This window comes from Elephas maximus, chromosome 21 (genome assembly GCF_024166365.1).
Source record: "Elephas maximus indicus isolate mEleMax1 chromosome 21, mEleMax1 primary haplotype, whole genome shotgun sequence".
In the NCBI taxonomy this organism is placed as follows: Eukaryota; Metazoa; Chordata; class Mammalia; order Proboscidea; family Elephantidae; genus Elephas; species Elephas maximus.
This window is the reverse complement of record NC_064839.1, coordinates 51426474-51440797: the sequence shown is the minus strand read 5'-3', so window position 1 is coordinate 51440797 and position 14324 is coordinate 51426474. Positions and strand designations below refer to the sequence as shown.

The window sequence follows — 14324 nt, the reverse complement described above, 5'->3', positions numbered from 1 at the left end:
AATGTATGCACTGTGGGAACGGCAAACGCAGATTGGGGCCTTCTAGGAGAGCCAGTCCCCAGACACTGCCAACCTCGCCAGCTGGTCACCGCCCCTGCCCGCTCACCACTCCCCCACCCCGACGGGCTATGCCCCTGTCTGGTACCTGTGCGGGTTGGGGTCAGCTGCTCCGAGGGCTTGGCCCGCTCGTCTGCAGCAAGGCCTCGCAGTGCATGCAGCTCGGCCACAGGCAGGAAGGTGGGCTCTAATGCCTTGGCAGCCAGCAGCTCCTTCTCTCGGGCCCGCTGCTCCCGCTGGCGTTCCAGCTCCCGCTCCTTCTCGCGCTCGCGTTCCAGCTCCTTCTCACGTTCTCGCTCCTTCTCACGCTCACGCTCCTTTTCCCGCTCCCGGTCAGCCTCCCGCTCTCGCTCCCGCCGCAGTTCCTCATCCATCTGCAGCCTGAGGGGGAGCAGAGAGTCCAATGAGGTGCACTGTGGGAGGGAACCAGGGGTGTCCACAGAAGGGGAGGCCCTCACCCTGGCCCAGTTCGCCATGAAAAAGCACTCTACCCTGAACAGCGGTGGGAGCTAAGCAGACCCCCCTTTCCCTGTGTCACACCATGAAGAGATCAGCCCAAGAGAGCCAGTTATAGCACTTCCTAAGCACACCGTCCCCTTAGCCTGTGACAAGCCTGACTACAACTACGTGTTGAAGCCTCAACTACCCCGCCCTCATTTTGTGTGCGAAGACACAGGGGATTGAGTGGGTAAGGAGCCGCCTGGTCGCACACACAGCTGGCTGCTCTGCTGCAGGGGGGCAGCATGGCCCACGTGTGCGGGGCTCACCTCCCCACGCTGGGGCTCACCTCTCTGCGCTGAGGCTGGATAGCCGGTCGGAGTGCAGTGCAGCCAGGGATGAGTGGGCGAGCTCGGGCGGGTAGCGGACCCCCGACAAGTGCAGGTGCATCGCTGAGGGGTGCAGCGGGGGCAGGGAGCTGGGTGCGGGCAGGGGGTAGAAGGGGGACCTCAGGGCTGACAGGCAGTAGGAGTCATCCATCCTGTGCAGGGACACAGCAGCCATGAGCATGGTACACCAATGTGCACCCCAGTTTAAAGACAAGAGAAACAAACAGGAGCTGGCTCACGCCCTTGGCCTTTCTACCAGGTGCACTTGCCAGGAGTGTCCATCTTGGAGCTCGCTAGATGTGGAGGGGTGCCCTGCAGTAAGGAACCCCCGCCCACGAGCAGCTCAGGGTTCCCATTGACCAGGACCACCAAGTACTGCCAGGGGCTGTGCAGGACAGACAGCTGGGGCTCTAAGGCCCACCACAAACTTGATGGGCCAAGTTGGCACGCTGAGAAGCCTGGCACAGGGGCCTCCCCTGGGTGGGCACTGCTTCGCCGTGGAGCAGAGGACCCCCGCCCCCCACCACATACTTGAGCCCCATGCACCGTCTGCCAGCAGCTCTGTGGTCAGCAGGGCTGATGTAATAGAGGAGGATGGGAGAGGGTGGCTCAGACGGTGGGGGGTGGGGGGCGGTGGAGTGGTCTCCCACCACAGGGGCCGAGGGGGTGCAGGGGACTCAGGCTGGGCACAGGTGGGGGCTGTTCATTTTGCCCTTTACAGATGAGGCACCTCAACAGGAGGGTATGCAGGGAGGAGGCTGCAGTGGTGGGGGGTGGGGGGGTGGCACGTAGGGGCAGGTCTGGGCCTCAGCTCACCTGAAGGCAGGGTGTGGGAAGGGGTGTGGGGTCAGGTAGCTGGGGTGGTAGTAGGCTGCGGCAGTGGCAGGGTCCAGGCCGAGCGGAGGCAAGGAGGACATGCGCAGGTCCTCGGCGGTGTGGTAGGGCCTGAAGCTCCTCAGGTAGTCCTCAGTCACTGTGCTGGGCGGCACCACATGGTGCACGGGCCGCTGCAGGCTGTGGGTGGGACACAGGAGACAGTGAACCGTGTGCCCCCCACCAGCAGAGAGAGGCATCTCAAGGACAAGCCCAGCCTCCCACTGCCAAGATGCTCCAAGGTGGGCAGGGGGCAATAACTGCTCCAGGGGTCACAGCCTGGAGAGGCCCCAGCCCTGAGAACCAAGGGCAGAGGGTACAGGCAGGGATGGAGAGCAGTCATCAGCTGGGCCGTAAAGTATGGGAGAAGGCGCAGGTGGGCCTGGCCCTGACCTGGAGCCCGTGTGCCCTCCCTAGCCCTGTCTCCCCCACCGTGGACTTACTTGAGTGGTGGGAAGCGGGAGTCTTGGACGACTGAGCTGGGGGAGATCCCAAAAGGGTAGGGGGTGCTGAGGAGGTGGGAGGGAATGGCTGGGCCGCCTGCCTTCTCCTGGGGCAGTGGGGGCTCCACAATGAGGCGCTCCCGGCTGCTGCTGCCACCCCTTGAGCCAGCATCCTGCTGGGGACAGGGATGAAGCAGTGTGGGTTAGAGGATTCATGGCCGGCACGGGTGGACCCCGACTGTCTTCCTCTGGGCTCAAAGAAGGCTCTCGATGCCATGAGGGCTCTCTTTAGGGGCCTCCTCCGCAGGGCCAGGGCCGCCAAGTCTGCATATCCTGGGATATGATGCACAGGAGGGGTGGAAGAACAGCCACACCTGCCTCAGACACCTGTGCTCTCCTGGTACGAACCTGGGGTCATGCCAGGTCCCAAGCCTGACCCAGGCACCAGCTCTACCCGCAGTGGAAAACACCCACCCACTGATTGCTAGCACAGGGCACCCCCCTCAGGGCCAGGCAGGCATCTGGGGTGCTGCCTGCCACCCCCACACGCATGGTGCCCTTGCTGCCCTATCGAGAGGCCACAGAAAGCCAGCACTGCCCAGGGCTGAAAAGGCTGGTCTGTTCCCAGCCACTGCCTGAGTGGCCCTGGCACCTGCCAGGCCTACCTGGGAACACCTTCGCATACGCAGCCTGCTCTGCCTCGTGGACAGAGAGCAGATGAGGGTTGGCTGGGGGAGGGGGACCCCAGGAACACCAGAGAAGGGCCACTCCAGACAAGAAAGAGAAGAGGAGGAAGCTCCAAGGTGCCACCCCAAGCCCAGGTGGAGGACACTGCAAGCTGTGTGTGGGAGAAGCCACAGGTCAAAGGTCACCTGTGTGGACACCCTGGGGAAGTAGGCCGTGGAAAAGGAACCGAGTGAGAAGGTCCAAAAGGCAAGCGTTAGTCTCGGATGCCACCTGGGCACAGGCCCCAGGCATCCCCCAAAGTGAGGACGAGGAAGGCCCAGGCCTCCAGAGGTGTCAGGGAATCATACACCTGTGGCCACCTGCCCCAGGGCCCAGCCAAGCCTTCTGAGCAGAGTAGGGGACCTCTGCACACCGAGCCCCCCGATGCCCCTGAGGCAGGTCTGGTTGCTGCAGTCAGCAGAGGCAAACTGGAGCTCAGAAGGGAGGGACAGTCTGTCCTCCCCAAGTCCCTGGTGTATCCACTGCACCAGGGCACCGAAGCCCAACAACAAGGGGGCCTGGCTCTACCCTTCTCCTCGCCAACCTCAGTGGGTCTCAGGGGGCTTCCGGGAAGGTTTATGGAAACATGGAGACTTCCTGCCTTCCTCATGGTCCCTTTCTCCTTGGCTTTGCTATGGGTCGTCTGTGAGCCTTGCAGACGGAGGGCAGCAGGGCTCTCCTGCCTGAGTTGATCTGTGTCAGCATGTGGGAAGGACTGCTGCAACCACCCTATTCCAGAGGCCCATGCATCTTGGAATCGGCAGATGTGACACCCCCAGCACATGCCCCACAAGATTTAAATTGCGCAAGTGAGCCAGTGGCACAGCTGGAGCCAGCAGGAGGGACTTGTTGGTCAAGCGCGTTCACCCAGCCCTGCTGTCAGCTCGTCAGAGGACATGCCAGTGATGACTGAGAGCTGGGCCCACTCGTCAGAATCCTAACTAGCAGCAGCATCTGCCCCCTTTCCTCTCACTTGGCTCGGGCCCTCTGCTCATGGTGGGTCCCGTGGGCTTGCAACCTCTGACCTGCCCGAGGAGGAGCTCAAGGCTGCAGTGTGCACACCAACACCCTGATCAGAGCCAGACTGCAGCCCACACCTCCCACCTCCCAGTCTTCCACGGAACCTTCTACACCAGGGCCAGATGCCCAGGCCCCAGGTCTCCATGCAGCCTACATGGGGGAAGGAGATCCCACGCAAATCCCACACGGGCCCTGTGCCTCAGGCAAACGTGCCAGCCACGGCACCTCTCATAGCACAGTAGAGTGACTGTACAGATGTGGATGGAAAGTAGGGTGCAGCCTCAGCACGGGAGCTCACATATAGGTATGCCCCCAGCCTACGCCATCACCCTCACCCTCCTAAATGCCCCCAGTGACACCCTGTGGGGCCACCTCCTCACACCCCCACCTGCTACGCCCAGGGCCAGCTGGGTGGGTGAGTGCCCAGCGTCAGCGAAGGGGAGCGGTGCAAAGGGCACCCACACAGTTCATGCACTGACTGGCTCTGACTGAGGGGCAGGGAGGAGCTGCTGCTGTGCCACAGTCTGGGAGGGGTGGAAGGGCGCAGCACTGTCCAGGACACTCCGGGGAGGAAGGGGGTCCTGGACACTCTTGGGACAGGGAGGAGGGTCCCGGATACCCTGGGGAAGAGAAGGGGGTCCCTGGAGCCCAAGGCCTCCAGGTACCAGGGCAGCACCCCTGATGGATGCCAGGCCCAAAGCAGATTGAATTCCACTCTGGGTGCACAGGACAACCCCGCAGAGGGCTGTCTGCACCTGCCCAGGCACCCCCTGGGCTCAGCCAGCACCCATTCCTGTGGGCCAGAGGTGGTGAGCACCTGCAGGAGGGCCTTGTTCCAGGAGACGCTCCCAGCACACCAGCCCCAACACGGCTTTTACACGATTCTAGCAGGTGAGGAGGGTCCAGGAGGGGCCTGCTCGGCTCAGAGCACCCCTCAGCAGGCCCTTCTCTTCCCTACCAAGGACAAAGGCTGCACGAAAGCAGCTGGGCCAGATGGCACTTTCCCAGCTGGACTGAGAGGCCAGCAGGGAGGGCTGACGGGCAGGGCAAGGGGCTGGAGAGCCAGGCCTCACCTTTGTGCTCCAGGTCTAACTGGGCTAGCCCAGCCTCTGGGAACTAGGGCAGCTGGCCAGGAGCCTGAGGAGGGGCCACACAGGGTGGGGAAAGTGGGGCAGAGCCCCTAACCCAGGCCTGGCCAGCCACCCCAAGTCCCCAAAGCTGCAGTGGCCAGGGTCTCCTGCCACCCCCAGCAGGCCACTGAACGTTGGGGTGCACCTGCAGTGTCTCTTTATTATTTCTGAGCAGCGATGGCTGTGAGCAGAGCTATAGCCATAGATGAAAGAGTGAACGGGGATGGAGGGAAGGACCGCTGTCCTCTGGTTATCAGAGGCCACTCTGCCACCCTGTCAGCAGACATGCCCTGTTAGCTTTGCAATCGACGGCTCCCTTTAATCTGCCATTCCCTGCCAAGGTCCTGGGAACAGCAGTGACCCCCACGAGGAAGCTCCAGAGCCGCCTCCCGCCTGTCTCCTCTTCTACCACCAACTTCATGAGGTTCTTCCTTCTCCTTTCCCCCATACCCGCCCAGAAGTAGGAAATCCTGGTGGAGGCTTTGTGTGGGTGACGAGCCATCCATCAGCTGCAATCCAGCCCCTCCTCGCTCCCTGCTGGTGCTCTGTATCATTAGCTGCCCTGGCACTAAGCTGCCAACAGCTCTGCCCTGGCCCCTTCTCAGGGCCCACTAAGGAAAACGATGGTGCTGAGAGCGGAGCCATGTGGTGAAGGCACTCGTGCCTCCCCGAGGAGGAGACTCATGAGATGCCCATCGAGGGGCAGGAGGGGACCAGGCAGCTGGGCGTGGGGCTCTGACCTCAGAGCAGCTTGCCCCCAGCGGGTGGGAGGGCAGGGCCAGCTGGAAGAGCCTCGCCTGAGGGAGGAATGAAACAATGGGGGCTGTGGGCAGCTGTCACCAGCAGGCCAGGCCTGAGCTGGGCCCCGGCAAGACCAGATGCCACCGGGCCATGACAGAGGAGAGGGCGGGAGCTGCCGCTGCGTGAGCCAGAGGATGTGGGGTCCCCGAGATTAACTGGCCCTTGGTGGTGGCTAGCAGCTGAGGGCAGGGAGCCAGGGCTCCCTGGAGCAGAGGACCAAAGAGGTCCGGGAGGAGCCAAGTGCACCGGGCCCCAAACCCCTCTGGGGGCTAAGGCGTATAGGCAAGCACACAGCCAAGGCCTGCCTGCTCCTCGTCCAGGACTGTGGGAGACCCCCAGACAGTACACATGCAAGCAACACTAGCGGGGTACAAGGTGGAGAGGGTCCGAGGGCAGGTGGCTGGCCGGAAATAATGCCAAGGGACAGGCCTGTCACACAAGCCAGAGATGACAAGTCAGGCCACCCCTGAGTCCTGGCCCAAAGCCACCTCCAGGGTCCAGGAGTACCCACTGGGCCTCCAAGATGAGAATCACACCCTCCCTGGACCTCTCGTCCTGGCGGGTCAGTGGGCCAGGCACGCCATTTCCTGTCTCACCTCCCGGCATGTCTGGGCACTAGGGTCACTGTAACAGCAACTGTCCCTTGACTGTGCAGACTGAAGCTGCCACCCTAAGCGCCGTTACATGGTCTCGCACTCTGCCTCACGACCCTCCCCAGGTGGGCAGTGCTGTCCCCACTTTGCAGAAGAAACCAAGGCCCACAGCGGGCAGGAGACTCGGCTGCAACGGCTCCAGCCATTGACAGATGCTGGTGCCTGATGCTCCCCTCTCGGAGGTGCCTTCTCTGTCCCAGGCACCCCCTGACCCCGCCTATGTGACCTGTGGTTCTCACCTGCCGACTCTCACTTCTCCAGACGCCGTTGACAGTCTTGGTGGGGGCGATGGTCACCACAGGGGGTGTGCTGGGGACGCTGTGGCCCCCTGGGGGGACAATGATGGGGCCCATGGGCACCCGCTTGGGTGTGCTGGCAGGGGAGCTGTGGTTGGTGGCTGGAGAGGACACAGGGGATGACTCGCTGCTCAGTGAGGACCCTGGAGGACAGAAAATGCAGTGTGAGCGCCCACAGATCTGTCCCCAGCCCCTCCAGCTCCAGCTCCAGGTACATGTGTGCTAGGCCAGGTGCATCAGCCACACTCCTGGGAGCTGCCCAGCGACTCCGCTTCCCTGGCTGACCAGGGGCCAAGCCTCTCTCCAACCTCCTCTCCCCTCCCCACGGGTCCCGGCTCAGTGAGAGGCGCCAGGTGTGGATGCCTAGTGCCAGCTTCACCCTCAAGCGAAGGGGAGCCCCCCCACTTCAGATGGGCCATGGGTGGGAGGGGCAGGTGCCACCCCTACCAAGGCGCCCCCTCCAGAATAGCCATGGAGCCTGCAGACCACACGGGATTCTGAGAGGGATCTGTGCACAGCTGGGGTCTCGGTAATGACACCCTAGCGCACTCAGGTGGGCGTGTACCGCGCATGAGACTGCCCCCTCCTCCACCTAGGGTGAGCGGAGGGCCAGTCAGTGCCTCACCAAGGCCACCAGCCCAGGTGACGCTTGTACAGGGCAAGCGAGAGAGGCCAGGGCTTCTTGAGGAGTGTGAAAAGGGGGCAGGAACGAGACCAGCAGGACTCCTCCAGATGGCCAGAGATTTTCTGAGCGCCTCTAAGCTTGTAGGGGGCGGGGGAATCACAGGAAAAGAAAAGGGGGCCTCCTTCAAGAGCCTTCAGTCCATCTGGGGAGACAGACGCCATGGTGGTTGGCAGTTGAGAAAGACAGACGAGGCGGTGGCCGGCTGGATGGGGATGCAGAGGTGACTGCAGAGGCACAGTGTGGGGGTTACTGCAGGTGGACCCCAGGGAGGGGGCTTGTTTAAATGAATGCATTTATTTTTCAATTTTCTTGTGACTTGAAATTCATCATTTTATAGCATACAAATCAGTGGTTTTTAGTACCTTCACAAGGTTGTGTAGCCACCACCATCAAATTCCAGAACATTCCAACCACTCCAAAAAGAAACCCTGCACCCCTTAGCTGTCACCCTCATTTCTCCACCCTCTAGGGAGGTGGTGTGGGGGCAAGACTAGAGCTTCATCCGTGTAAGCACTCTAGGGGTTGTGGGGCTGGCAGGACCCTCCCTGGGCCACTTTCCTGTCACCTGCCCCAGAAATACCATCAACCTCTTAACACCGGAATCAAGAAAGGCCCTATAGGCTTGTGCACAGCTCACACAACTGTGCAGGGCGGCCCTGCAGGAGATACCCAGGCCAGCCAGACCTGTTCCCATGGATCCCACAGGCCACACCCCAGAGCCACCTTGCTGCCCCTAAGGTGTGACCCTGACTCCCCAGATGGACCAGTCAGCTGCTGCCCACAGCGCCACCTCTTCTCTGTGGCCCAAACCCAGCCACCGACCACACCCCAAGAGTTCTGCAGCACCAAGGCAAGGCCAATCCCACAATCAGGCACTGGGTCAGACAGGTTTAGATCTAAGCTCAGCCCTGTTTAGCTCGGGAACGCTCTGGGCTGCCCTGTGAGTACAAAGAAGCCTGCGGTCACCAGGCAGGTGAAAGCAGGCTAAGTAGCGCTAAGTACTGCCTCTCTAGGCAGAGAGAACATCTGGGGTCGTGAGAGACCCTTGGTTTGGGCAAGTCAGAGGAGTCCACCGTGAGAAGCCAGTTTTAGGACAGTATGGGCGGTGGGCTGCAGAAATGGCTGGCTGGGACTATCTGCTCTAACAAATGTGATGGAGGGAAGTCCTGGTTGTTTTAAGTCAGGGTGGGCACAGCCTCCTGAAACCTCACCCACTATCAAGGGAGTGTTGTGTGCAGCCCCTCAGAAAACCAGGCACATCTCGCAAGAGTAACCACCCACCAGCACCGGACCAAAGTCTCTCCCCCTCCTACCAGAATACGGGTCTGTGTCCACCAGACACGAGAAGGCTCTCAACAGCCCCAACGCTGTCAGCAGCAGAAGGGCACAGTCTGAGGTACTCTCAGGATGGAGACCCAACGTGAGGTCTGAACCAAGCACAGGAAAGGATGCCACAAACCCCATGAAACAGGAAGCCAAACGCCTACAGGCACACCCAGAGCGGGTCTGTCTGCCTAGTCCAAAAGACGCAGAGTTGACTGATGGCATTAGAGCCTGGAAAGCTCTACCAACCTGAGGGGACAGAGCGGTGGGAGGGGCAGCAACAGGTCAGGCACCATGGTCTCCTGATGGGGTGAGGGCTCTATGGTGGCCTGCCATAAACATTCACTCGATCCACACTTACTGCTTCTGTGTGTTTCTGGATTTCGACACACAATCCACTTAAAACTTTTGAGAAATATTAGGGACAGACAGCATCCTTCCCTTTAAAAAAGGCATTTCCATGGGATCTCTACTACTGCATTTTTTTTAACAGCTTTATTGATACTTCCCATACCATATAATTCACCCGCTTACAGTCAACAACTGAGTGACTTTCACACATTCACAATGTTGTGTAATCACCACTACTTAATCCTAGACCATCTGTATCACCCCAGAAGGAAGCCCCAGACCCATTAGCTGTCACTCCCCAATTCTCCAGCAGCCACAAACTGACTTTATCTCTATGAATTTGCCTACCCTGGATATTTCGTATAAATAGAATCCTCCAATATGTGATCTCATGTCGACCTTCTTTCCCTCAGCATGATATTCTTGAGGTCCACCCCTGTGGAAGCATGTATCAGAACTCCACCCCTTTTTGTGGTTGTATAACATTCCATCATGTGGACGGACACATCATGTGTACCTGTTCGCCCATGGAGGGAAATGTGGGCCATTTCTGCCTCTTGGTGACTAGGACAACGCTGCTATGTATATTGCTTTTGCGGGTTGTTTACCTATGGCCTTGGGCATACATCTTCTGGGGGCACCAATGCACCTGGCTTAGCATAGCTCTGGGCAGGGGAGGGAGGGTGGAGACCAATGAAACAAACACAGAGTGCCACCACCCCAGCAAGGCAGACACTGCCAGGGGCCGACACCCCATGTCTCCCGCTGCCAGAGGAGCTTTGGGGCCAAAGGTCTGAGGGGCTCTGAGACCTCCTAGGGAGCCAGGGCAGATGGACAAGGGGGATGAGAATAGCTGTGTCAAACCTATGGTATGCTAGGCCCCTGGTGGCCTATCCTTACCCCACGTTACAGAGTGGCCAGGCCCCAGAGCCCCTCTCCCCACAATCCCCAATGCCTCTCGACCACCCTTCTGTCCCTTGGAACCATCCCCCAGTTATTAGCTCCTATATCTTAAGACATACCTGCATCGTCTCTGAATAGGCTTCCTTTCTAAGTACTGGTGGGTCAGGGGGAGAGCAAAGGGCAGTGGGCAGCTGGCTGACCCTTGCCGAGTGTATCGTGTCATGGGAGGCTGTTGGCAATTAGCGGCCTAATCCCTTCGGACGTGGGAGGCCATTACTCACCCTCAAGAGCGGTGGCAATCAATACCTCAACAACGAACCCTCTAATTAGCGGGGCCCCCGAGCCTCCCTTCTCACCGGGGGGCGCAGGGGAAGGCCTGTGATCACTGTAATTAACTGGCGGTATTCAGCAAAGAGTTAGTCAATGAAACTAATCGGGATCAGAGATGACAGGAACAGAGCGCAGCCGTGTCACCCGATGTCCACCTCACAGATGAGTGCCGGAGGCCAGTAGGCACATAATTAACAGCTGAGACCCCAAATTCATGGGAAAGGAGTGGAGGCCAGGCACAAAATGAAACCTCAAGACCACAGAGGGGCCCAACTTGGCGGGGACTCTGGATAACTGGGCCCCAGGAGGCTTTCCTGCCAGATAAGTATTCGAGCAGCCAAGCACACAGTTAAGTACCAACTAGATGCCCTTAGATGAGGCAGCGGTGGTAGAATTCTTGCCTCCCACCCAGGAGACCCAGGTTTGATTCCCAGACAATCCACGTCAGGCACAGCTACCACCTGTTAGTCACTGGAGGCTTGTGTGTTGCTGTGATGCTGAACAGTTTTCAGCGGAGCTTCCAGACTAAGATGAACTACCAAGAAAGGCCTGGCAATCTACTTCCAAAAATCAGGCAGTGAAAACCCCATGGGTCCCAACGTTCCAATCCACAACCGATCATGGGGATGGTGCAGGATGAGGCAGCGTTTGGTTCCATGGTGCATGAGTTGGCCCCGACTCAACTGCTGCTACCACCACCAACAATAAGGGGTGCAACAGGAGCAGGTGTGGGTGGATAAGGAGGTGCCGAGTCCATTCAATGGTGAAAGAAAAGTCTCTTCTATAAGCAGTGCTGGGAAAACTGGATTTCCACAGACAGAAAAATGAAACAGGTTCCATGCCTCACACCACAGACAAAAACAAATTCAAAATGGATTAAGGACCCAAACGTGCAAACTAAAACCGTAGAATTCTTAGAAGAAAAAACTGGTGCAGCGCTGTTAGGCCTGGTTTTTAACAATGGATTACCTAATATTATAACAAAGGTACAAACAGCAAAAGACAAAATAAACACATAGGACCTCATTAAAATGAAAAACTTCTGTTCATCAAAAGACTTTTACAAAAAAAGTGAAAAGACAAGCTACTCTTTGGAAACCGTATCTCCGACAAGAACCTAATAAACTTGCAAGTCATATATCCGACAATACCCTAATCCAAATATACATAAAACTTTGACGACAACAAAGACAAATAACCCAATCATAAAATGGGTAAAGGACTCAAACAGACTTTTCACCAAAGAGGACATTCAAATGGCCACCAAACACATGAAAAGATGCTCAGAGTCATTAGCCATCAGAGAGATGCAAATCAAAACTACAATGAGATACCATTCCACACCCACTAGGATGGCTAAGAGAAAAAAAACAAAAACGAAGACAGAACAACAAATGTTGGCGAGCATGTGAGGAAATTGGCACACTTACGCATTACTGGTGGCAATACCAAACAGTACAACTGATGTGGAAAACAGTGTGGCAAAAAAAAAAAAAAACAAAACAAACAAACAACCATATGACTGGAAATTCCACTCCTAGGCATATATCCAACAGACTTGAAAGCAGAGACTTAAAAGGAGACTTGTAAACCAATGTCCATTGCAGCACTATTCACAATAGCCAAAAGGTGAAAACAACCTAAGTATCCACCAAAAAATGAATGGATAAACAAAATGTGGTACACACATACAATGGAATACTACTCAGCCAGTAGGACAAATGAAGTTTTGACACTAGCTACCGTGTGGTGGAGCTTGAAGACATTATGCTGAGTGAAATAAGCCAATCACGAAAGCACAAATAATGTCCGACTTGTGGTGCCTCCAGGTTACCCGCGGAGCTAGAGCTGAGCACCTTTAGGCCAAGGCTTACTGGCAGAGCGGAGTCCCTTAGGGCACTTATCGGCAGAGCTAAATGAACTTCATAACACTTGCCTGAGCAGGACAGAGGCCGAGGGCCAAAGAGAGGCATGCCTGAGGGCACAGCTGAGAAGAGGCTGTCCTGATGGAAGAACCGTGTCCTGAGCATTTCTGAACCTGAATTGTAACCTGTTGCTTCCCTGACAAACCCCATAGTCTTGAGTATGGTCTGTGAGTTCTGTGTGGTGATTGTAGGGAGTTACTGAACCCAGCAAAGAAGTGGCGTGCTATGGAAGGGACAGTTGGTGTCGGAACTGGTAAAGATGGTGGAGAGAGGAGGCTTACCTGACCTCTGCCTCACAGAAATCAGCCTTGGGCTGTTGATCTTGATTCGCCTTTCCCCTTGTGAAGTTAGAGGAGGTCAGACCCCACCCCCATGTCAGTCTTACATGACCTCACTTATATAAAAAGATGAGAAAAGGCAAATGGTACTGTGACCAGTCTATTAGTGGCTACTAGGGGTTGGCGGAATGGGGAAAAAGGGGTTAACAGTGATGGAAAAATCACATCAAGGACAAGGTTGCACAGCCAATTACTGTAACTGCTGTCAGTAAGTTGTACACTTTTAAAAAGTTGAATTGGCAAAAGTTGTATGACAAGTATTTATCTTAGGCTGAGTTCTCTAGAGAAGCAAAACCAGCGAAGCATCTATATACACAGAGAGAGAGGGGAGAGGGGAGAGAGAGGAAAGAGAGAGAGAGAGAGAGAGATGTATTTCAAGGCAATGGCTTATGCAATTGTAGAGGCTGGTAAGTCCTAAGTCCGTGGGTCACGCTTCCAGCTGGAGGCAGACCAGAAAGGAGGCCACTGGCTCACAGACTGAGGAGGCTAACTCATCCAAGGTTGGCAGCTAAGACAGCAGACTCCTGACTCACAGGCTGTCGGGGCTGACGAATCCCAAGATCGGGAGGCAGTATGGCAGGCAGCTGGCTCAAGCTCCAGGAACTGGAGGTCAGATGATTACAAGCTGGACGCAGGATCCAGAGTAAGCAAGCGAACTTTGTCCGAATGTCCATAAATATATTGGATGCAGCCCACACCCTCAAGGAAGGGCCCTCAGAACTAATTGGCTTATCACATCAGACCACATCATGCAGGATGACTACATCATTACATAACTGACAAACCACTGAAAATCATGACTTAGCCAAGGTGACAAGCAACCTTAACCACTTAAGATATATTTACAAAAAAAAAAAAAAAAAAAAGTAGCTGCTGAAGCTGCTTATGTATGTACCGCCAAACATCTCATGGTCATGGGATTTGTTTCCTTAGTTTTACAGGTTTAGGATCATAACTTCATGGAACATCCTAGTTGCTGTTGTTAGGTGCTGTCGAGTCAGCTCTGACTCAGAGACCCTATGTATAGCAAAAAGAAACACTGCCCGATCCTGTGCCATCCTCAACCCACCTCGTCAAGGGTCTTCCTCTTTTTTGCTGACCTTTTACTTTACCAAGCATGATGTCCTTTCTCCAGGAAATGGTCTCTCCTGATAACATGTCCAAAGTATGTGAGATGAAGTTGAACCATATTTGCTTCCGAGGAGCATTCTGGCTGTATTTCTTCCAAGACAGACTTGTTCATTCTTCTGGGCAGTCCATGGTATATTCAATATTCTTCACCAACACCATAATTCAAAGGCATCAATTCTTCTTTGGTCTTCCTTATTCATTGTCCAGCTTTTGCATGAATATGAGGCAAGTGAAAATGCCACGGCTTGAGTTAGGTGCACCTTAGTCCTCAAAGTGACATCTTTGCTTTTTAATACTTTAAAGAGGTCTTTTGCAGATTTGCCCAATGCAATATGTCGTTTGATTTCCTCACTGCTCCTTCCATGGGCATTGATTGTGGACTCAAGTAAAATGAAGTCCTTGATAACTTCAATCTTTTTTCTGTTTATCATCACGTGGCTTATCTTGGTCTGGTTGTGAGGACTTTTGTTTTCTTTATGTTGAGGGTATAATCCATACTGAAGGCTGAAGTC

The 14324-nt window shown here is 56.0% G+C and overlaps 1 protein-coding gene across 5 annotated transcripts in view; it reads right to left on the bottom strand.

Annotated features, from left to right (window-relative positions):
• GSE1 (Gse1 coiled-coil protein) overlaps nt 1-14324 on the bottom strand; it is a 446848-nt gene that overhangs the window by 16149 nt on the left and 416375 nt on the right. For 4 of the 5 annotated variants that reach the window (XM_049864410.1, XM_049864408.1, XM_049864412.1 and 1 more), the window contains 5 exons: nt 6770-6969; nt 2201-2376; nt 1701-1898; nt 845-1036; nt 146-438 (listed from right to left, as the gene is read on the bottom strand). In XM_049864410.1, coding sequence (XP_049720367.1) covers nt 146-438; nt 845-1036; nt 1701-1898; nt 2201-2376; nt 6770-6969 — 1059 coding nt within the window. The remainder of the gene's footprint in view (nt 1-145; nt 439-844; nt 1037-1700; nt 1899-2200; nt 2377-6769; nt 6970-14324) is intronic. The other variant, XM_049864409.1, reaches the window with a different exon arrangement.